This window comes from Macaca thibetana, chromosome 19 (assembly GCF_024542745.1).
Source record: "Macaca thibetana thibetana isolate TM-01 chromosome 19, ASM2454274v1, whole genome shotgun sequence".
In the NCBI taxonomy this organism is placed as follows: domain Eukaryota; kingdom Metazoa; phylum Chordata; class Mammalia; order Primates; family Cercopithecidae; genus Macaca; species Macaca thibetana.
The window spans coordinates 18,865,038-18,888,037 of record NC_065596.1 but is presented as its reverse complement, the minus strand read 5'-3'; the positions used below and the strand labels follow the sequence as shown (position 1 = coordinate 18,888,037).

The following is a 23,000-nucleotide window of genomic DNA, read 5'->3' as shown; positions in this document are numbered from 1 at the left end:
CTCCGTCAAAGGTTGCCTGGATCTCAGCTCACTGCAACCTCCACCTCCTGGGTTCAAGTGATTCTCCTGCCTCAGCCTCCCCAGTAACTGGGATTACAGATGTCTGCCACCATGCCCAGGTAATTTTTTTTTTTTTTTTTTTGTATTTTTAGTAGACACGGTTTCACCATGTCGGCTAGGCTGATCTCGAACTCCTGACCTCACGTGATCTGCCCGGCTCGGCCTCCCAAAGTGCTGGGATTATAGGCGTGAGTCACTGTGCCCGGCCAGGATCATGTATAACCAATAAATACCTGTTCAAAGAACAACCGTTCCCTTCCTAGCCATGAATGACTGAAGCCAAAAAGGTAACTCGGAGGTGCTCCCACGCTGCCTCCCACCTGTGCCTGAAGTCAGGGATCAACTCCAGCCTGCCCCTCCACCTAGAAGCCCCATGGGCCCTGCTCACATTTCACCGTGATCTGAGCAACCGCCTCGATGACACCCAGGCTGGACATGGCCACGCAGGTGTAGTTGGCCGAGTCCTTGACGTCTGTGAGTTCCAGCACGTTCCGGCCTACGGGCATGTCATCCTCGGGCGTCAGATCCTCGGCCCCCTGCATCCACTTCACGTACGGCATGGGCGAGCCCACGGCCACACAGGTGATGTTCACGTTGCCCCCTGGCATGATCTCGTGGCTCACGGGCAGGATGGAGAAGCGCGGGGCCACGCGGCGGACTGGGGAGGGGGTGGCAGCGGCGACGGGAGGGAGGTGTGAGGTGGGGTGGGGGTGGGAGGGGAAGATAAGATGAGGAGGAGAAAAGAAAGAAAAGCAGGAAGGAAGAAAGAAAGAAGGAAAGAAAGAAAAAAAGGAAAAAAAAAGTGGAAAACCATTTAAATATAAACGGGGCTGGTTCTTTTCCCTCTGTTGATTTTTTTCCCCCCAAATGAAAACAAAACAAAAGAACCAAATTAAAAAACCAAATTCCAACACAAAGAAACCAAAACTTCAAAGGAAGGTACTTCACAAACAATATATAGAGAGATATATCAATATATAATAGACATGAAGCATTATCTCATAGCAACAGGGTTTCATAGACCAGGGTGGCTGGTCACAGCACAGATACGAACACAAAAATTTATCAGCGGTTTCTCATCTTTGCAGACAGAGGTGGCTTCAGGGGGCAGCCCCTCCGATCACTCCTGAATGGGGGCATCTCCTTCGGGGAGCGCTGGAAGATCCTGGCTGCGAGTGTCAGGATGTGGGTGGGTTAGGAGACGGGGGCAACTTCTAACCCTCCCTGGTTCTCGGGATGTGGTGGTCACAGGACAGTTGTTGAGAGACCAGGAGACAGTAGGAGCCTGAGATTCTCAACCCCCCACTTCCCGGGGACTCGGGGCATTGCCCACTTACCCCCCTCCCACCGGGCCCTCCAGGAAAAGATGAGAAACTCTAATGAAATTTTTGTGGTTTTTGGGTATAGAAACCCTTCTAAAAGCTTCTGTCAGATCTGACAAGTTTCCATCAATAGATGCAGCTCTGAGTCACAAACATCATGCAAAATAGATTGAGAGAGAGAGAGAGAGAGAAAGAGAGAGAGAAAGACAGAGAAAGGAGGGAGGAACTGCAGGGGGATCTGGATCTTGGGGATCTCTAGTGCACACTTACGTGACACCAGAGAGAGGAGACGAATGAATGGGGAGAAAGAGAGAAGAGGAGAAAACAGGGACAGAGAGCGGGAGGGGCAGAGAAAGAAAGAAAGAAAGGGGGGGGGCCCACTTCAATGCTGCATATTAATTCTAGCAGATGTGATCCAATGTGACATGCCACATTGTCACATCACAGCCCTGGCAGAATAATAAATAGGATATTCATAATAATAATAATTAATAATAAACAAGGGAATGAACTTGAACGTTGAGAGAACAGGGACATGTTCTGTGCGTTTCTTAGCGGGGAAGTGGATGCAGCCTTCTCTCAGAGACCATGAAGGCAGCAGGATGCATTTCGGGGGCTCCGTTTTCGGAAGTCAGATGGGTTCCGGGGCAGCGGGAAGGGGAGGAGGCTAGCGGGCACCTGAACTTGCAAAGAGCATTGCTGGCCCAGAGGGGCTGTTTAACTGCTGTGGGAAGGACTCGGGTGAACCTAATAAATCCTTCTAGCGGGAAAAGGGGTTGTCCCTGGGTGACAGTCTCAGGTCCTAAAGAAGACACATGGGTGCGTCCCCAGCTTTGGGTGGGTGAAGGAGTCTTGTTTCAACTGCACAGATGACCGACTGGAGGCTCAGTTAGGATCCCCATCAACACCTGCCTCTGATTTTCATACAGGACTGGGGGGATGCAGCCTCGGGGGGTGGTCTCAGGGGGTCTGGTCTACGATGCTGAGGAGGGGGTTCAAGGGGATAAAGGGAGGCAGCCCCAACTCCCTCCCTTCCAGCCTCGGTTCCTAGCTGGAAATCCCAACCCCTGCCTTCCTGAATCTGGGCGGGAGGCAAAGAGAAGGGGGGACGTTGACAGGCGTGGGAGTGGGGTCTGGAAGCTGGCAGCCCTTCGGAAAAAGAAGCCCCGCGAAAAGTCCAGAGTCGCGCTGGAGACAGGATGGAGGGAGTGGAGGGTACTGCTCCCGGGGAGGAGTCGGGGCAGGGGGAGACAGAAGGGCCATGCACACAGAGTGGAGGTGAGGGGCGAGGTGCCGTGAGATGGGGGGGCAGGTGGCTTTCTGGTAGGGCTGGGTGGAGGGTGGGGGTGTGGGGGGAGAATGGGGTCCGGCCAGCCGGCGGACGCGGTCCAGGCCAGCCGCCGGCACCCACAGCGAGGCACAGGTAAGATGCCAAGGCTGAGTTGTCATGGAAACGGAACACAATGGAGAAATGAGCGTGGGGGGAGCTAATTATTCAAGGACAGAAAAAAAACGGCATCGACGTCCAAAACAAAACCAGGAAGAACAAATGAAATAACAAAGCAAAAGCAATTAAAAAAAAAAAAAGAGGAGAGAATCTAAAAAACAAACAAACAAAAAAACTCCCTCTGAAACAAAACACAACACCCAAAAGCAAGAAGAAAAAGAAAAAAAAAAAATCATGGAATGGGTGTGGGGCTGAAAATCGGGGTCTGAAAGGAGGAGGACTGTGGCTTCCCCAGGGAGACACCCTCCCCCTGGCAGAACACAGGATCCGGCCTCCCCACCCAGCACCCAAGAGCCTTGGCCAAGGGTTTGGGGTGGCCACAGGGGTGGGAGCCTCATGGACAAAAACCCTTCGGAACAAACCAACCCAGCCCGACTCAAGTCTCTCTCTCTAAAGCCCCTCTCAGCCCACTTCTCAACAGCACCCTGCCCCTCTTAGGGCTGAGCGAGTTGGAGGTCCCAGAGCTGAAATCACATAGCAAGGTGAACTCCTCAGGGTCTCAGAATCCCATAGTAAACCTCTCCAGGTAGAGGTGGAGGAGCTGATGTAGCTGAATGAGCCCAGGTGGCCTTGGGAAGATCCCCCATCCTCCTGGAGTCCCAGTTTCCTCATCTGTAAAATGGAGGGAATTGGGTATCCTGACGAGAAAGGCATTAACCTGACTGGGGCAGTGCCTGGCACAGCAGGTGCTAAATCCAGGCATGGAGCTGGTGAAGTTACCTTTCAGCCTCCCAGGTCCTGGCACGATCAAACAGCTTCTCTCTACCTTAAAGGAGTCCAGGGACGAATTATAAAAAGGAAATGGAGGCCAGGCGTGGTGGCTCATGCCTGTAATGTCAGCACTTTGGGAGGCCGAGGCGGGCGGATCTCCTGAGATCAAGAGTTGGAGACCAGCCTGGCCAACATGGCAAAATCTCATCTCTACTAAAAATACAAAAATTAGCCGGGCATGGTGGTGGGTGCCTGTAGTCCCAGCTACTCTGGAAGCTGAGGCAGGAGAATTGCTTGAGCCCGGGAGGCAAAGGTTGCAGTGAGCCGAGATCGCGTCAGTGCACTCCAGCCCGGGTGACAGAGCAGGACTCCATCTCCAAATAAATAAATAAATAAACAAACAAATAAATAAATAAAGGAAATGGGAACAGTAAGAATTTCTACTGAATCCCCATCTTACTTTCTTCCTTCTAACAATTTTAAGAGGCAAACATCCTTATGCTCATTTTGCAGATGAGGCAACAGAGACTCAGAGAGGTGACAAGACTAGATGGAACTCACAGAAAGGAAGTAGTGTAGCCAGAACTCAAAGCCAGGCAAGCCTGGTTCCTGCCTCTCAGAGAAAACAAGGCTTTTCTCACCATGGTGAGTAACGAGGATTACAGCCAAGTATCAATTCTTGGCATCTGGCTCTTTCAAACTTGTGTGTCCTGACCCACTGCGGACACCAAAGAGGAAAAAAGTACCCATCGCCTATATCAAACTCCAGGTACTGGCCAGTAGCCACTGGTTGAATAACATCCAGTAGCCATCATAATAAATGTCCAGAAGCCATCAGCAAAAGGGTCATACTCAAAGGAATTGTTGGAACATCAAAGGGAGTAAGATCTAGATTTAGGATCTAAAGGTTAAGTGCCAGGCCAATTTCTCTCTTCTATAAGGGTCGACATCTTATCCAAAAGACCCCGTTCCTGTTTGATCCAATCTTAAAATATCTCCCCGTAGGGATGTCATAATTTGCAAGGTACTTCTAACTTTTTTTTTAGAAGTAGAGACAAGGGGATACCCGTTAAATATGTAGAAGACTTGCAGTACTATAAATCAGTTAACTATAGAGTTCACTATATTTATATAGTTATTATATAACTATATATAAGGTTAACTATAAATCAGTTACATGTGGGAGGGCATTTATCAACAGCAGTAATTTTAGGGCTCACAATCCCCAACATGGCCAGCAACCATCAGTTAAATGGACCTGCCAACAAATTATCATGGCTTCTCTGACACCTAAGAAAATTGCCCACTTGCTTTCTCACCCACCTTATTTGTTTCAAAGGGTGCGCTCTAGGAAGAGGGCTGGTTTGCCACGAGTTTAAGGGAGGATCATGCCCATTGGCACTAGGTGGCTCAGATCTCCCACTCCCTGGGGGCCTGGTAAGGCCTCTGGGCATCCTCCCAGCTGGCAAGGGCGGGCGACTGATGCTGTGTTCTGCCCGGTTTGGTGCTGGCACCCACCCACGTCATCTTTCCACCCCCGGCTGCAAGCTTGAGGTGCAGGTTAGAAAGTAAGGTGGGCACGGAGCCCACGGGACGGAGAGGCCCCGCAGGATGGAGAGGCCCCGCGGGACCCCCGCCCCCAATTACCGACCTGAATGGAGGGTCCAGGCAGGTTATAAGGGGACCACACCAGCCTTGGTCCTCAGCACGCTCCAGCTGGCTCTGGTTTCCAGCTCTTCTCGTCACCGAGTAGCCGGGGGGTCCCAGCGGGGGGGACCCGCTTGGGCGAGGGGGACGGGAGGGTGGGCGGTGGGGTGGGGGGGTGGCAGGTTGTGGGGGGGGTGGTCGCTTCAAACCCCGATTCACATGGAAAAACAACTCAAAAACCGTCAAAGCAACCAGGAGACGACCCCTCCCCCAGGCAGGAAGAGGCAGAAACACAAAAACCAAAAAAGGGAGTTGGGAGTGGGGGGTGAGGGTAAAGGGGGGGGGAAGGAAACTCAAAAGTGAGGTGATCTGGTTGAAGCACTAGGTAAGGAACCCCGACAGTGTCAGACATCTCAACGATTCAGCAAGCCGCAGCTCCAAGGGGTGCGGGGACGGGGTGGGGGGCTCTGCTGGGCATTTTGGGGTGGGAGAAGGTTCTAGATACTTCTCCAAACTCCAAAATGAATATGCGGATGGAGAGGGCAGGGGAGAGATGCCAAGAAATTGTGCAGCCTCCGGGGGGTTTATTTAAGCTTAGATTACACCTGTCGGGGGGGAAGGGAGGGGTTGGAAACATTCCTAATTCCATAGCCCACTTCTTGTCCTCTCCTTTGAACTCCAGCCTGTGGCCCAAGGAGGGTGGGCACCGCCCCTCAGCCCACCTGCGTATTTTCTGCTACCCTTCTCCATCATTTGGCTGTGCCTCCTTCCCTCCCTCCCGCCTCCCCGCTCCCACCGCCAGCTCCCTCCGCCATTGAGGTAGCGTGCAAGGCCCGGAGGGACCTGGCTGGCACCGTGGCCCACGGGCTGACCAGCGGCCTTGGCAAGTTGTTGGTATTTTGAGCTGGACGTTTGGATGCGCTCTAGATACTTTTTACATTTTGTTTTGTTTTTGTTTTTTTGGTGCCCGCTCTCTCTGTCTCTCGTGTCTTTTTGTTTTTCCCCCAGTTCTGGCCAATCCATGGACTTCCCTCACCACCCCCGACCTCGCTGCGGCCGCCGGAGACACAGGGCTTTCCAAATGACAAGGTGTAATCTAATATTCCCCTCACAAACCCCCTCCCCCAACAGAGGAAACAGCAAATGCAGAGGGTGTGAGGCAGGCAGCAGGCGAGAGGTGTTAGAGCTCAGTGTTCCTGCAGAATGACCCCCTCCTCGCCGCCCGCCCTGCCCAAATGGAGGGAAGCCTACCTTCCCACCCTTGGAGTCCCCTCTCCCCCATGTGATGAGGGTGGGATGAGAAGGTCTGGGTCCTGATCTAACACTGCCTGCCCCTAGGATCAAGCCAGTGGCCTTGGGTAGGGAGGCGTGGCCAGGTATAGTAAGCACGAACTGGGGAGCTGGCCCACACACCCCAATGTGAGCCTTTCTGGGGATACAGGAGGTGAGGGGTGTTCCAGCCCAATATCTGTGTCTGTCCCTGTTTTGGGGGGCCAGGAGGTAAAGGGAACACCTGGGGTTCACATCCATCAATTTTAGGGCTTGGGTATTGGAAATTTAATTTAAAAAACAATTTTCCCCCACAAATTTGTATACTATGGATTGATCTGAAAAAGCCTGGAGATGGGTCACAAATATTGAAAAAGAGGACCTGGAAATCGGACAATCTAGGCCTGGCTGGTGTCACACATCAGGAACTGGTTTCTTAGCTCAGCACTTGAGACTCTGCGTTAAATTATGCCAGTCCCATTGGTCTCTTCCAAAACCTTGAAGATATCCTCAGTCCCTTCAAGGTAGAACATTCCCCAACTGGCCAGCGTGGTGGCTCACGCCTGTAATCCCAGCACTTTGGGAGGCTGAGGTGCGTGAATCACCTGAGGTCAGGAGTTTGAGACCAGCCTGGCCAACATGGTGAAACCCATCTCTACTAAAAATACAAAAATTAGCCAAGTGTGGTGCCGGGCGCCTATAATTCCAGCTACTCAGGACGCTGAGGCAAGAGGATCACTTGAACCCAGAAGGCGGAGGTTGCAGTGAGCCGAAATCGTGCCACTGTACTCCAGCCTGGGTGACAGAGTAAGACTCTGTCTTAAAAAAAAAAAAAAAAAAAAAAAAAAAAAAAAAAAAAAAAAAAAAAGGCCGAGTGCAGTGGCTTACACCTGTAATCCCAGCACTTTGGGAGGCCGAGGCAGGTAGATTACTTGAGGTAAGGAGAACAGCCTAGCCAATGTGGCAAAACCCTGTCTCTACTAAAAATACAAAAATTAGCCAAGCGTGGTGGCGGGCAACTGTAAACCCAGCTACTTGGGAGGCTAAGGCAGGAGAATCACTTGAACCCAGGAGGCGGAGGTTGCAGTGAGCAGAGATCGCATCATTGCACTCAGCCTGAGCAACAAGAATGAAACTCCGTCTCCAAAAAAAAAAAAAAAAAAAAAAGAAAGAAAAGAAAAGAAAAAAAGAAGAAGAAAATTCCTCCTAATGTCTCCAGCTTGTTCCAAGTTCCCCTGGCATCAGAGGACCATTTACATGGGTCCTGTGCACCATGTTTCAATAATGCTATGTAGCTAGACCAGGTGGTAAAGACACTACCTTTAACCACTAACTCATACTCTAAAGGCTTAGAGTTTTAAAGAACCAGAAAAGAACATTCACAGTCAGGCAGAATATAATCTGATCATCTTCCCACCTTGTCAAAAGCCAGAGGAGGGAGAATTCAACTACAGCTGGGAGTGGAGCTGCCAGCTGTATTTTTTAAAAATGGACACAATTGTGACTTCAGCCCTTTGGATCCCAGAGATAAATTTTAGGAGGAGAAGGTCAAGTCTGAATATTTTACCCCCTGTTCCACCCAGAGTCAGCCAAAGCTGGAGATCTGTCAGTTTAAAAAATAAGTAAAAGATTAGAGGTTACATTTTTCCCCCTTTTTGCAATTAATTCCTGTGATGGGCTGCTCTGGCAACAATGTAAATACTTGTAGCTTTCAGAGCATGCCAGGTAGCTCATCTCTTCTGGTGGGCTGGTACTTATCTGCAAGGGTAGCCTTGCACTTAACATAGGCCTTTGTTGTCCCTTTCTGTGGCCACAGAACTTCCTAGGAAATGACAGTGGGGAAAATGAGAGCTATGGCTCTGGGGAGGCCGCTGATTTCATGGGGATGGGGTTGGAGCCAGGAGAAAATGAGATCATGAGATGAGCTCAGGAAAGCACTAGCGAAAAATGAGGTCTGAGCAAATGAATTAGCTTCTGCCCTACAATTATTTTTTAAAGTTTCCCATATGCCATCTTATTCAAACAGTGGACATGTGAAGTACATAACAGGGAAACTAAGACCCACGAAGAAGGGAAGTGACTTGCCCAGATCATTTGCTTGAATCCTTTATTTACAACAATCCTACTGGCAATGCTTGTTACATAGAGCACTTGACAAGCACTGAGTTCAATGAAATCCTTCCAACTAACCTGTGATCGAAGTTCATTTATGATCTCTACTGTTCAGATGAGGAAGTGGGGACTCCAAGTGGTCAAGTGACTAGTTCAAGGTCACATAGCCAGGGAGGGGCACAGACAAGACTGGAATCCAGGTCTGCCAGAGTCCAGAGCCTATGCTCTCATCACTTTCTGGGCTGTAGTGCCCAGAAAGTCCAAGTGATCTTCAGAGACCCTCTGTTCACTCAGTTCCAATGCACCAGGACCTAGCTTTGGTGAAGAGGCTGGGAGCCCCCTTTCTCCCATCGTTTGGCACTGCTCTGAGGGTCAGCCTGGCAGCTCTCATGCTGGGTTAACAAGGAGATCTTATTGCATCTAAAGTCCTCTTGCCAACTTGGTCCAGGATTTAATAATTGGCAAGTTTAGAGAAGGTGGGTGAGGGACAAGAGGGGGAAAAGGTGATTCCAAACTCTGGTTTCTGTCCTCAACATTGTCTAAATTGGGTAGTCAGCTGGGGTTGGTGGTTAAAAATCTACATGGATATTTTATTGGGGGGTGTTTTTTATTCGGAGGTTGGAGTAAGACTCTCAAGGGCATGCCTTTTCTTGGGGAGAGGAGCAGAAGATGGGGGGGGTGTGCATCTCTGAAGATTTGCAAGAGTGAGAGACACACAGAGAGAAAGAGAGCTGAAAAAGAGAAAGAGAAGCAGAGGGAGAGTTGGGGAGGCAGAGAGAGCAGGGGAGAGGCTGTGTCCAAGGTTCCCCTGGGCTGTTTCCAGAATTCCACAGCTCTGATGCTCAGGTACTCAGAAAGTGACCATGCTGTGTTGCTGGACAAAAGACACCTGTGACTGGGCTCAGGGTCTGAGAGGGGATGGGGGAAGCAGCTAGTGCTGCCTGGGAGGCAGAGGCATAGTGTTCCAGGTCAGACAACTGGCCAAGTCTTTCTTCCAAAGTCTGCCAGGCTACATCTCCTAACGGGCACTTCTGGATTGGTACCCAGTCAGAATGCATACAGTCATCACAGCAGCTGCCATTTCGAGTGCCGATTACATACCAAGTATGCACAGTCCTGTGAAGATGGTGCTGTTATTGCCCCCTCCCCTCATTTAAAACTGACCACAATCCATATTTGGATACGTCACTAAAATGAGTAAGAACTCAAAATGCTAGTGCACATTCAGCAGTACTTCAAATGCCTGGGTTTGGGCTTATTTGGGAGCGCAGGAGGCAGTCTCATTCCGAGGCAGAAGGATGGGAATACTTCGCCTGCTTAAGCTTCCTTCCAACATGGCTGCCTGGAGGCAGGGAGCTGAGTTACTACCTCTGGGGAAAGCGGGGCTGGCCAGTGAGGTCAGGAAATTTGGGCTGCTCTCTCCACATATCCCACCCATGTTCTGACCTCCTGCCATCTGTCTGTGCCACCTCCCTTGTGCCCTTGTGCCTAAGTGGTCACTTTCTGCCCTGGCATCCCAGCTGTGGGATCCCTTCTGCCCTCCTGGATGATAGCTGGGACAGGAACACTGGCTTTTAAATCACAATGCGTTTGGAGAACAACCACAGAACAGCTCAACCCAAGAAACCAAAACCAAAGAGCACAGAAACAAGACAGAACCAAAGACGAGTCACTTTGGGGGAGAAGAGGACCAGGTGAAGGGAATGGGAGGGGAAAAAAGAACCACTTGACTTTTCCCCCCAAAACGAAACAAAACCAAAGAAAAAAAGAAAAAATAAAAAAGAAATAAAAAGGAAAAAAGAAAACCAAAAGAGAAAAACGGAACGGAAGACGAGAAACACTCCAACAGAAGGCGTTGGGAATTCACCAAACCAAACCGACAAGAGAAGCATGCAGAGAAATTTTTACATTCTCCCAGCATGCATCAGGCCCAAGTTACCATGACGACGAGGAGTGCAAAAAACTTAGCAACAACATTACCAACGGATGCAGAGGCGACCATAATGCAAGCATCGCATGTGTGCGGCCGGCCCTAGGCCGGGCTGGGCGCGGCTGAGATTTTCGTGTCTTTCTGGGTTTTGCTCTTGCTTGGAGGTTTTTTTTTGTTTAGTTTGCTTTGTGCTTATGATTCATATTCCATCTTTTAAGATTGTTGTTCATTTTTCTATTTTTTTCGTGTGCGTGTCAGCGTGTGTCCGTGTGGTGTCTACATGTGTTTTGTGTGTGTGCGTGTCATTTTCAGAATGTAAAAATGTGGGTAAAGAAAGTAAAAAAGAAAAAAACACACCAACCTTCTCGAAGCTCTGAGGGATGTAAAGGGGGTTTGATGCGGAACACAATGACATGGGAAGAAGAGAAAAAATAGGGGAGATACAGAGAGTAAAAAGAGGACTTCCCAAGGCTAAAAGCTGCAATAGTTTGTTGTTTTTTTTTTTCTTTAAACCAAAAAAAAAAATTAAAATTAAAAAATAAAAAGAACAGCAATGACCTTTTTGTCTTTTTTCCACTCTGCCCTTGACATATAAGATCTACATTTGCCTTTCTCCATTCTTTTCTAAACTTGATTCTGGAGCATCTAAGACCCAGGCAAAGATGGGGAAGTGGAACCTCACCCCCTCGACTGCCCCCAAGAGGATGGAGGCTCATGCTGGGGACCCCACCTCTGGGCGATGAGGACACAGAAGCCCCCCTCCCTTCTTGCACCCTCACTAAAGGCCCCACCCGGCTCCCTGCCCCATACCCGCTGTCCACACTCTTTTGAGCCCTGCTGGATTTACAAACCCCCATCCCAGGTGTTGGCAGAGAAATAAGCAGGTTAGGTGAAGACCAGTCAGTTGGAGTCACGAACGCGTTACAACTCACCAGAGGTGCCATGACAGCGGATCAGACGTGCCCCTACCCACCACCCACCCACACACCCACATTCCCATCCCCTCCCTCTCCATGCGGCCTCCTCCTCACAGACAAAATGCAAAACCCCAGGTCCAGGACCAAGGAGTCACTTCAGGGCCAGCAGGTGCTGTGGATGGTGAGGACGAAGGTGGTGAGTGAGGGTCTGTGGGCGGGGGATGAGCCACACGGCCTCCTGGATGGAGAATGACTAGGGCTTGGCACTTCGCATGTGGGAAACTGAGGCCCAGAGAAGTCAATGAGATCAGAAGTGATCGAGTCAATTATACAGCGCTAACTGGGGCAGCCCTGGGGATTGAATGGGGCCCTGGCATCCTGGCAGAAGCTGTTTCTACCACAAATCTGATCAGAAACAGCTACTAGGAGGGGAAAAAGGGAGGAGGAGGAGGAGGAGGAGGAGGAGGAAGACTACAACTTCTGAAAAGACCCAAGAGCCAACACACGAGATAAGAGGAGGCCAACGGAGGAATCTGGGGGCAAGGGAGCCCCCTGGCACCTCTGAGGCAGCACTAAGGGACCCACAAGGAAGGAAGCTTCCTTGGGGCCGGGGAGTGGGGAGGTGCTGGGGTGAGGCCCCCACGCTGCTGGGCATGACTGAGTGGGAATTGGAAACCAAGAGCAACAAGCTTCGCTGGGTGCCGTGCCTGCCCCAGCTTGGTGCAACGACCGAGCCCCCCGGGTGCCTGTGCCCGCTGTGGCCCCAGCCTCCCAATGGCCTGGACGGTCCTTCTCCAAGAGTCATTAGGAAGAGACAGAAGGCACCGGGCTCTGGACCAGCCGGTGGGGGGCGGGGGGCAGGCAGCCTCGAAGACCCCTCCCCAACTTCTAGATTGAGGGCCCTGGATTGGGGGGGCAGTGAAGCGGGGAGCTACGAGGCCACAAAGTTAGGAGAAGCAAAGCCAGCACACAGCACGGGAAGGCACGACACGCCACAGAAGCCAACTCGGGTGGGCAGGCGGGTGGGGAGGGGTGGGGCAGAGGCCTGCAGGCTCCCCTGGCCCTGTAGGCCCAAGACTCACCCCCTCACCCTGCCCCACGCCTTCCTACCCCACCATCACTGCCTCCCCAGAGCCCTGCTGCCCACGGGGCATCTGTTGCAAGGCACGAGGAAGGGAATTTAAGCTGCCCCCATTCTACACGTAAGGAAACTGAGGCCCAGAGAGGGACGCCGCCTCGGCCAAGGTCCCACCGCGACCGGGGAGGGGCCTTCCTGCTTGGGTGTGCAGGGGACGGGGGAGCCCGGAGGCGGTGAGCCCGAGGAGGGAGGGGGATGGGACGGGGCGGGTCCCTGCCTTCGACCTGGACACGGCGTTCCCTACCTCGCACGTAGAGGTTGGCAGGTGAGGAGTAGCGCACGCCGGCGCTGTTGGTGGCCACACACTCGTATTTGCCCTGGTCGGTTTCCTCACTGCTTTCAATCTGCAGGGCTCCTGTGGGAAGAGGGGAGAAAGCTTGGTCCGTTAGAGGGGGGCCCAGGAGTGAGCAGGGGAAAGCTGTCCCACCAGAGTGTTGTCCAGCCTGTCTCCTGTTCTGGCTGGGCCAGAGAGGCAGATAAGAGGTGAGAAGCCCCAGCTCGGCCAGGCCTTGTATGACCTCCACCCCCACATCTAGCCCCACCAGGGCCTGGACACACCAGATTCCCCAGCAAATTCTCCACTCGCAGTGGAAAAGCAGCTGGTCATGAGGCTGCTGCTTCATGACTGCCAAGTTGAATTACAAAGCTGGAGAAAAGTGTGGTTGAGAAAGCACTAAATGATGCTCTCCCGGCCAGAAGGAAAGAGTGGGTTGGCATTCACAACTCATAACCATCATTTGATAGATCCAGGGACCTAAGGGGGCCCACCACAAATCATGTGAAAATTCAGGGAGCCGGTGGTTGCTCTGTTTCATTAAGTGCTCATGAGTAAATGAACATGGGTCTGGGTTCCTCAATTGTGTTTGGAATCCTAGTCCTCAAAGTCCTCAATGCCCGTAAGTAAATGGAGACAGGGTTGTACTTCTTCAGGCGTGTTTGAAATTTCAGGATTAGGTTATACCCTGAGGTAGCTAAAGTAAAAAATGTTGAGGCTGGTGTGTATCAAGTATGTTTGAAATCAAAGCCATGGATCTGGATCCAAGCCTTCTGGCCTGAAGTTGATTGAAAAGAAGTCAGAATTTCCCCAAGTATTTTGAGTCGTCGAAGTAAAAGTCTGAATTTACCTGCTTGTATTTAAAACCACAGGCCTGAAGTCAATATCCTGGTGCTCATGAGTAATTGAATGGACTTCGTCGAGTGTGTTTAAAATTATGGTCCTAGACCCAATTCTATGATGCTCATAGGTACACAAGGATTAGATTAAATTTTCAAACGTGTTTGAAATCAGGGGTCTGATTGAAAGCCTCTTATACTCACAAGTAAAGTTGAGGCTAAAATGCTCCAAGCCTGGATCAAAGAATTTGTTGGTCATGAGTAAATACAGATATAAAGAAGACGGCAATTTTTCAAATCACAGGCATATTTAAAATTTAAATATCACAGGCAAAAATCCAAGGTCTTGGTGTTCATGAGTAGATGAAAATAGAACTGATTTCCCCTCAATACATTTGAAATCACAGGCCCAAATCAAAGACTTCACTTCCAATGAACATATAAAAATGAATGAACCTTCTCAAGAATATCTGAAATCACAGGCCTTGATCAAACACTACTGTGCCCATGAGTAAATGAAAACGAGGCCAAGATTTCCCCAAAGATATCTGAAACCACATGCCTGAAACAAGTCCCTCATTTTCACAAGTAAATGAAGCCGAGTATGTCTTAAATTACAGGCCTTGATAAAAACTTGAGTGCCCAAAAATAAAAAATAAGGCAAAAGTTTCCCCACGTATGTTTGTAATCACAGGCCTGGATCAAAGTCCTTATTCTCATAAGTAAATAAAACTTAGTGTAACATATCTAAGTATGTTTGAATCACAGGCCTGGACCCAAGTGCCTGTCGACCATGAGTAAATGAAGATGAGTGAATATCCGCAAATGTGTTTGAATCACAAGCTTCAATCAGAGCCTACGGCACCAAGGATCCAAACATCCAGACTGAGTTTTCCAGTCTTGTTTGTGATTATCCCACAGAAATGACATGCACCCACAGATGGGGGGATTCTCTCTGGAGGTCATGGATAAAGGACTCTGCCCCCATAGAACACTGCCTATTCTTCTTTGACCTCGAGGTTCTGGGAAGCAGGCAGTATCTCCATCACTAAGGAGGCCCAGAGAGGGTCAGGAGACTGCTCTAGGTCACACAGCATTTGTAGCAAAGGTAGGGTTGGACACTGATTCTTCCCCAGGGTTCCCACTCAGGCCTTCTCTTGGCTCTTCTCTGAGGCAGCAGTTGGGTGGGGGATAACGGATGGAGCAGACTGACCTGAGAGCGCGTGTCTCTACGTGTCCTTGGGTTAGACCCTCCAGATCAGAAAGAACTGTGGAGCTGGAAGGCCCACTTTGCTTTTTCTTTTTTTTTTTTCTTTTTTTGAGACGGAGTCTCTCTCTGTCACCCAGGCTGGAGTGCAATGGCGTGATCCTGGTGGCTCACTGCAACCTCTGCTTCCCGGGTTCAAGCGATTCTCCTGCCTCAGCCTCCCGAGTAGCTGGGATTACAGGCGCCCGCCACCACGCCCGGCTAATTTTCGTGTTTTTAGTAGAGATGGGGTTTGACCATGCTGCCCAGGCTGGTCTTGAATTTCTGACCTCAGATGATTCACCTGCCTCGGCCTCCCACGGTGTTGGGATTACAGGCATGAGCCACTGCGCCCGGCCTGCACTGCTCATTTCAGAGGTGGCTAAACAACATGGGGCTCCCAGCACTCTGGGGGTCTTGCCAGGTAGGGTCCTTCCCAGAGGGGGAGAGAGCCCCCTGGCCTTCCACAGTCAGGTGACCTGAGGAGTCACCTCGGCCACATTCAGGCCCCCCGGCCACAGACACAGACACAGACGCAGAGACCAGACTAACACTGGGTGGAACGAGGGTGGTGGCAGGGTGGACACGCATGGAAGCGGGCCTGGGGACAGCCCCTGTGGAGCCTGAGGGGCTGAGTGGGTAACGAGAGAGAGAGTGAGTGGCTGGGTGAGTGAGGAGCCTCTTACCTCGAATCGGAGTGCTTTCTGTAAGGGAAGCAGAGAGAACCAGGTGAATGTCACAAGGCGGTCGTGGGGGGCCAGGGGGCCCCAGGGAAGCTGGGCCGGGGCCATAAGCCAGGCCTCTGCACTCTGCCCCGGGGAGGGGATCGAGCCAGCCCTGGGCATATGGACCCTGCAGGCTTTGCTGATGAAGCTGGAAGAGGCCTCCTAAGAGCAGGGTGAGGTCTGAGGGCTTGTCAAAGCAGGAGGGCTTCCTGTAGGAGGCGGTAATCTCTGGGGGTGGAGGGATGGAGTCTAGAAGACTCTCTGGACGGGCTGAGGGGAGTCTGTATGCCCAGGGGAGGTCTGTCAGCCTGGGCCTTTGGTGGCCTTCCCTCTGGGCCAAGGGAGGGAGGTTCATGACCCCCGCCTTCCTTCTTTCCTTCTTAGGGAGCCCAGCAAGGGACTGTTTTCAAGTTCGGACTAGGAAGGGACAAGGAGCAACAGGAATTATCTTGTTAGAGACAGGGAGGTGGGTGGGGTTAGTGCCCCAGGGCCAGGCATTAATACAGCCAAGGAAGGGTGTCACAGACAGGCCAAGTAGGAGGGACGGGGAGAGGCCTGCAGCCTTCTTACCAAGAGGAAAAGAGGAAAGACCTGTTTATCTGGGCCTTGCGGGCAGGGACGGTTAACTGCAAAGCAGGAAAAGGTGGCTCAGGGCTGGAACGTTACCCCTCTGCTCATGATCCAGGGAGAAGTTTTGGGCTCCCTTGTCTCTGTTGCCAATGGCCGATAAGCTGATAACTCGGCCGGCTGGGGCCAAGAAGATCCTAAGACCTGGATCTGCCTGGAGTGGCCAGACACGTGAAAAAACAGCTCATTCTGCGTGGCCCAAACCCATTTTACAGATGGGCCAACTGAGGCTCAGAGGGGAATCTCTGAGGTCCCATCATGAGGCGGGGGTGGGCACTGAGCCTAGCTCTCCGGCCTCCTGGGCTGAGGAGCTTCTGGCCTGAAGTTTTCGGGGTCCCTGTATTATCTTTCGAGGTATCCTCGTGAGGCCACTCAGCACCCTTTACCGGGGAGCAAATGGGAATTTGCCTAAAGTTACACCCTGGAGAACTGGAATCCGAGTCGGCAGAAATCCAGGCTGGCCTTTGCTAGGACATTGGGATGACGATGGTGGAAGCCAGGGTTATAGAAAGTCTTTTCAAGCCGACCCAGTGGTGTAATCCTGGCACTTTGGGAAGCTGAGACAGGTGGATCACCTGAGGTCAGGAGTTTGAGACCAGCCTGGCCAACATGGTAAAACCCGGTCTCTACTAAAAATCCAAAAATTAGCCGGGTGTGGTCGCGGGTGCCTGTAATCCCTGCTGCTCAGGAGACTGAGGCAGAAGAATTGCCTGAACCGGGGAGGCGGAGACTTTAGTGAGCTGAGATGGTGCCATTGTACCCCAACCTGGGTGACAGATTGAGACTGTCTCAAAAAAAAGAAGTCTTTTCAAGTTGGCCAAATCACTCAGGGCTATTCTATCAAGCGGAAACAATGTATTTCTTAGACATTAAAAGGTGTTCCACTTCCCACCCGGAGAGAGATGAAAGCACTGATATCATAGACTAACATCAGTCACTCTCACTTTAGTATGAATTAGTCCCACAACTGATTTCAGGGGATTCAGGCTGAATGCTGAGAAAAGGGGATGAGGAGTGCCCAGTAGCAGCTACGCTGGAAAAATCTCCACCCCACGCCCAGCCGCAGCCCCCAAACTTCTGTAATTAAATCCTTTTCCAGCAGGGCTAAGGCCAAGAAGAAAGTGGGGGAGGACGAAGTTCCATGAGCCCGAGGATGCCTCTGAAGCCCCCTCAGCCTCCACTCTGAGGTCTGCCTGGCCCCTTGTGGACTTGTCTCTTTTCCTCTTTTCCTTTGGGTTTTTTTCTCCGCTGCACACTAGTGCCCAGCTGGGGAGGGCTGAGGGGCTCGTTGGGGAGGAGGGAGAGGGCGTTAGTATAACATACCAGGCAGAGTGGGTCACAGTTACCATCACGGTGGCTGTTAGTTTGGTGAGGAGAAGGGGGCAGAAGGGGCACAAAGGGGATGGGGCGTTAGTTGTTGACGTGGTGATGAAATCAGACTTACCAAAGGTTTCTGAACGTTTACAACAGGAGGATAAGAAAAGAGAACAGGAAGTTAACAGGTGGTTAGGAAGAATCCTGTGTCCTCATCGAGGAGGGGAGGGCGGGGGAGGAGAGGGGGACGCTCAGAATAATAATAATAATAATAATAACATTTCTTACGGTTCCTAAAGTGGTTTATGTTCACTAAGCACCTAGCAGGCGTTAGACATTCGATCCTGCAGAGGTCACCAGAACACAAGGAAATAGGCATGTTTTATGGGGAAACTGAGGCCACCGCTCCCCTGCTTGCAGAGGCCTCGGAGCTGCAAACATCCTCAGCCGGGCTGGGAGAGGGGACGCAATTTGTCCCTGCAGTGTGAGGTCTGAGTCTCTCCAGGGAAGAGATTCTGGGCTCCATGTCTGAACTTTTTCGGGGCTTGGTTTTCACTAAGGAGGAGCAGAAAGCGGAGAACGGGTAGGTGGGCTCTTTGGTGGGGGGCAAGGATGGGCAGTGAGTGCGGGGCACTGGGGATGATTTGGGGAGGGACTGCTGCGAGGGGGGTACTCCGTGGCGGGGTCCTCGGAGGAAGGGGAGAGAGAAAGCAAAAGGAGGTGTGTGTGTGAAGGTGCAGGGTGATCTCAACAGTGACCTGAATGAAGGCAGGGCGTCAAGCCCGGCACAACTGAAAACAGTAAATCCATGACACAGACACACACGCATGTGCAGCCACACGTGTGCTCTCCCAATGTAGGGAGACACAGCTCCACCACGTGTGTCCCCACGCACAAGCACTAGGGAGGTGCAGGCTGAGAGGCACGTGCGCGGGTCACCGCCCTGTGCGCACAGGCACGGGAGTGACTGCAACGTGGGTGCACGTGTGGCCGAGATGCAGGCGGACACTTTGCTCCGGGTGGGGGAAGGGAGGCCCATGTATGACAGCGGCGAGGCCTGCACACCTGTGCCCACACACGGGAGGCAGGCCAGGCCGGCACGGGGAGCCCAGACATGCACACGTGGACATGTCGTGAAGCAGGGGGACGACACACACGCAGACACAGTCCCCCAGACAGATGGACCCGCAGATGGGCCACGTGGGTGCTTTGTGGAGACACAATGGTGGAACCGCCCATCCCCAAGGCTCTGCGTGTCCCAAGGTCTCCCTAGCTCCCCCAGGGCCTGAACAGAGAGGCTGGACTGCCCGCCGGTGCCCCATTACAGACCTGAAGCCCCGCCATCACCTCTGCTCGTCTTTGTCCCATGATGTTCTTACTGCTCAGCCTTGAAGACATTCTCTCCCTGTAGTTTTCTATGGCTCCCCATCACCTTACCTGTCACCTCTGGACACTTACCATTGCCTTACATAGCTTCCACTACTCCTGCCTGTCTGGGTCCCATTGTATTCTCACTGGACATGCCTACTGCTTCCGTATAGAGGATGCTCTCTCTCTGCCACCTTCCATAGCTCCCTATTACATACCCATTGAAGCTGGTCTCCCCTTTTCACCCTCCATGGCTCACCGACACTTCTCCTTGTCTGTCTCCCAATGCTTGGGCACTCCCAATACCCACCATTCTCGGTGGCTTGCTTGCTTTCTTTTTGGAGACTAGGCTCTTGCTACATAGACCATGCTGGTCTCAAACTCCTGGCCTCAAGCAAGCCTTCTGCCTTGGCCTCCCAAAGAGCTCGGATTACAAGCATAAGCCACTGTGCCCAGCCCCCTCAGTGGCTTCCTATCACCCACAACAGTCTGTGGGTGACAGTCGTGATCTCACTGCCTGAGTATGGGAGACGCTCTCCCCCCACCATGGCCCTACATGACTCCCTACCCTTGTGCATGTCTGCACCATTATATCTTCACTGGCCAGGTGTTGAAGCATTCTTCTTCTACCACTGTCTATAGCTCCCCGGTACTCATGCCCATCTGTGCCCCCTAATATCCTCAGTGTGTGGCTTTGAAGACATTTGCCTCCACTCCTCCAGTGCCAATGCCTGCCATGGCCGCACACTGTCTCTGTCTGTCCTCCAGTAGTCCCCACAGCTTGGGGCCTGCAGATGCTCCCCGCCCCCTGCTGCCCTCCGAGGCTCCCACGTCCTGTCAGCCACACACACTCACCCGATCGTAGCTGTTTGATGCGTCCATTGCTGGCACTAGGATCTACGGGCAGGAAGTCCTTGAACCAGGTGATCTCAGGGTCAGGGTTGCCGCTGGCCGCACAGAGCATGGTGGCTGTCCGTGTCCGCTCCACCACCTTCAACTGCGGGCCCATGTCGATGTTGGGGAAGCCGGAGGGCAGCTGGTCCTCTGAGGGCAGAGACGGGAGAGAAATGGGCATGGTTCTGAGCACTGCACGGCCACCCCTCCATCCTGGGGCTCAGGGAGTGCCCGGCCACGTGTCCGGCTCCTGCCTGGCTGCGTGACCTCAGCCCTGGGTGCCATCCTTTACAGTCAGTTCTCTCTTTTTTTTTGAGACAGGGTCTTGCTGTCTCAAGTGCAGTGGCACAATCATAGCTCACTGCAGTCTCAATGATCTGGGCTCAAGTGATCCTCCTGCCTCAGCCTCCTGAATAGCTGGGACTATAAGCACGTGCCACCATGCCTGGCTAATTTTTAAAATTTTTGTAGAGAGGGGGTCTCGCTGTGTTGTCCAGGCTGGTCTCAAACTCCTGGCTCCAAGCAATCCTACCGCTTCTGCCTCCCAAAGCACTGAGATTACAGGCATGAGCCACTGCACCTGGCTGGGTCCCTCTTCTGTACAAGAGGGAGGCTTGTGTGAGGGAACTGAGCAGGCTAGAATATTTCTCACTGGGGGGTGACTCTGCTGCCCTGGGAGACACTGGGTGATGTCTGGGGATATCTGAAGTTGTCATGACTTGGGGGTGGGTGCTCCTGGAATGGACTGGGTGGGGCTCAGAGATGCTCTGCCTCCTGCTATGTATAAGCACAAACCTGGCCCCAGGGTCCACAGCGCTGAGTGGGTTCATTTACAGCAGCCTGAGGACACCTTTCTTTTTATCTTTTAAAAAATTTTTGTAGACAGACAGACAGACAGACAATCAGCTGGGCGCGGTGGCTCATGCCTGTAATCCCAGCACTTTGGGAGGCCGAGGTAGGTGGATCACTTAAGGCTAGGAGTTTAAGAACCAGCCTGGTCAACATGGTGAAACCCCATCTCTATTAAAAACAAAAATTAGCCAGATGTGATGGTGCACGCTTGTAATCCCAGCTACTCGGGAGACTGAGGCAGAAAAATCACTTGAACCTGGGAGATGGAGGTTGCGGTGAGCTGAGATCACGCCCATGCACTCTAGCCTGGGCGACAGAGTGAGACTCGGTCTCAAAAAATAAAATAAAATAAAATAAAATAAAATAAAATATAGAGATACGGTCTCACTATGTTGCCCAGATTGGTCTCGAACTCCTGGGCTCAAGGAATCCTCCCACCTCGGCCTCCCAAAGCACTGGGATTACAGGTATTTTACAGGTATGAGCCACTGTGCCTGGCCTGGAAGACACCTTTTTTTTTTTTTTTTTTTGAGATGGAGTCTCTCTGATGGCCAGGCTGGAAGGCACTGGCATGCACTCCACACCCGGCTAATTTTTGTACTTTTAGTAGAGAGGGGGTTTTGCCATGTTGACCAGGCTGGTCTCGAACTCCTGACCTTGTGATCCGCCCGCCTTGTCCTCCCAAAGTGCCTGGAATACAGGCGTGAGCCACCGCGCCCGCCTGCCTTTCTAAACATAAACCACACTGCTCCCCCGCGGTACACCCTTCTGTGGTCCCACCACCCTCAGAAGGAGCCCCGGCTGCTTGTCTGCTGCCGGCCCCTGCCACCTTCCCTTCTCTTTTTCTCTCTGGCCCAGTCACGCTGGCCTCCACGGCTCTCAAAGTCATCAAGCCCCCTCCCTCGGGTCACCTGTTCTGTTCCCTTGGCCTGGAATTCCCGTTCCCGCATCTGTCTACTGATTGGAACACCACCTGGGACTAGCTCCAACAACCTTGCTCTAAATGCCCCTACACTCCCCACTGTCCTATCTGCAGCAGGGAACTCTGAAATGATGCATCTGCGTCCCTAGCACCCAGCGCAGAACCGGGCATACAGTAGGAGCTCAATCAATGAACAAACAACTCAATCCTGGTTGAGCACTCAATCCTCCAGCACGGTGAGTGGCCCCAGGTCTCCAGCGCTCGGTATCCCTCTTGGGTGGCGAGGTTCTAGCTCCCCTCCATGGTAGATGGAGACTGGTGGTGATGGGGTCGGGGGACAAGGAGGAGAAACTCAGCTTCCTGGGAGCTCCTGGTCCCAGAGCTCCCTGACCGGTGGGAACGTGCTTCTGGGCTGAGGTGATGAGCTGAGCCGGCTGAGTGACAGTCTGCCTCGCATCCAGGGTGCTCTACAAACCAAGATGGGCCGGCCGCAGGGGCTCACACCTGTGACCCCAACACTGTGGGAGGCCAAGGCAGGAGGATCACCTGAGGTGAGGAGTTCGAGACCAGCCTGGCCAACATGGTGAAACCCCGTCTCTACTAAAATACAGAAATTAGCCGGGCGTGGTGGCGGGCACCTGTAATCCCAGCTACTCGAGAAGCTGAGGCAAAAGAATTACTTAAACCCAGGAAGTGGAGGTTGCAGTGAGCCGAGATCACGCCACTGTACTCCAGCTTGGGTGACAAAGCAAGACTCTGTCTCAAAAAAAAAAAATTAGGAAACAGCCATGTAGAGCAGACTCATAACCGCTCCCCCCACCCCGCCCAACTCCATTCCAAAGGACAAGTGACAAAAAAGTGACCAATCGCAGTGCAAGAAATAGGCAGCTCGTCTGTATCTGGTAGGAATGCTGGAGTGGGAGGGGGTAAAGGGCCGCAAATGATGGCTTCAGGGCCACATGTGGCCCTGTGGCTGTTTTTGTTAATAAAGTTTTATTGGTCGGGCGTGGTGGCTCACGCCTGTAATCCCAGCACCTTGGGAAGCCGAGGCGGGTGGATCACGAGGTCAGGAGATCAAGACCATCCTGGCTAACATGGTGAAACCCCGTCTCTACTAAAACTACAAAAAAATTAGCTGGGCGTGGTGGCGGGCGCCTGTAGTCCCAGCTACTTGGGAGGCTGAGGCAGGAGAATGGTGTGAACCTGGGAGGCGGAGCTTGCAGCGAGCCGAGATTGCGCCACTGCACTCCAGCCTGGGTGACAGAGCGAGACCCTGTCTCAAATAAATAAATAAATAAATAAAGTTTTATTGGCACACAGCCACAC

General features: G+C 52.2%; 2 protein-coding genes across 2 annotated transcripts in view; one reads left to right on the top strand and one right to left on the bottom strand.

Moving 5' to 3' along the window:
- The window catches only part of RPL36 (ribosomal protein L36), a 459,247-nt gene that overhangs the window by 13,654 nt on the left and 422,593 nt on the right, over nucleotides 1-23,000 (top strand). The window lies entirely within an intron of this gene.
- The window catches only part of PTPRS (protein tyrosine phosphatase receptor type S), a 138,867-nt gene that overhangs the window by 39,847 nt on the left and 76,020 nt on the right, over nucleotides 1-23,000 (bottom strand). The window contains exons 5-7 of the mRNA XM_050771030.1: nucleotides 19,862-20,050; nucleotides 12,858-12,968; nucleotides 449-718 (exon numbers count right to left, since the gene is read on the bottom strand). Coding sequence (XP_050626987.1) covers nucleotides 449-718; nucleotides 12,858-12,968; nucleotides 19,862-20,050 — 570 coding nt within the window. The remainder of the gene's footprint in view (nucleotides 1-448; nucleotides 719-12,857; nucleotides 12,969-19,861; nucleotides 20,051-23,000) is intronic.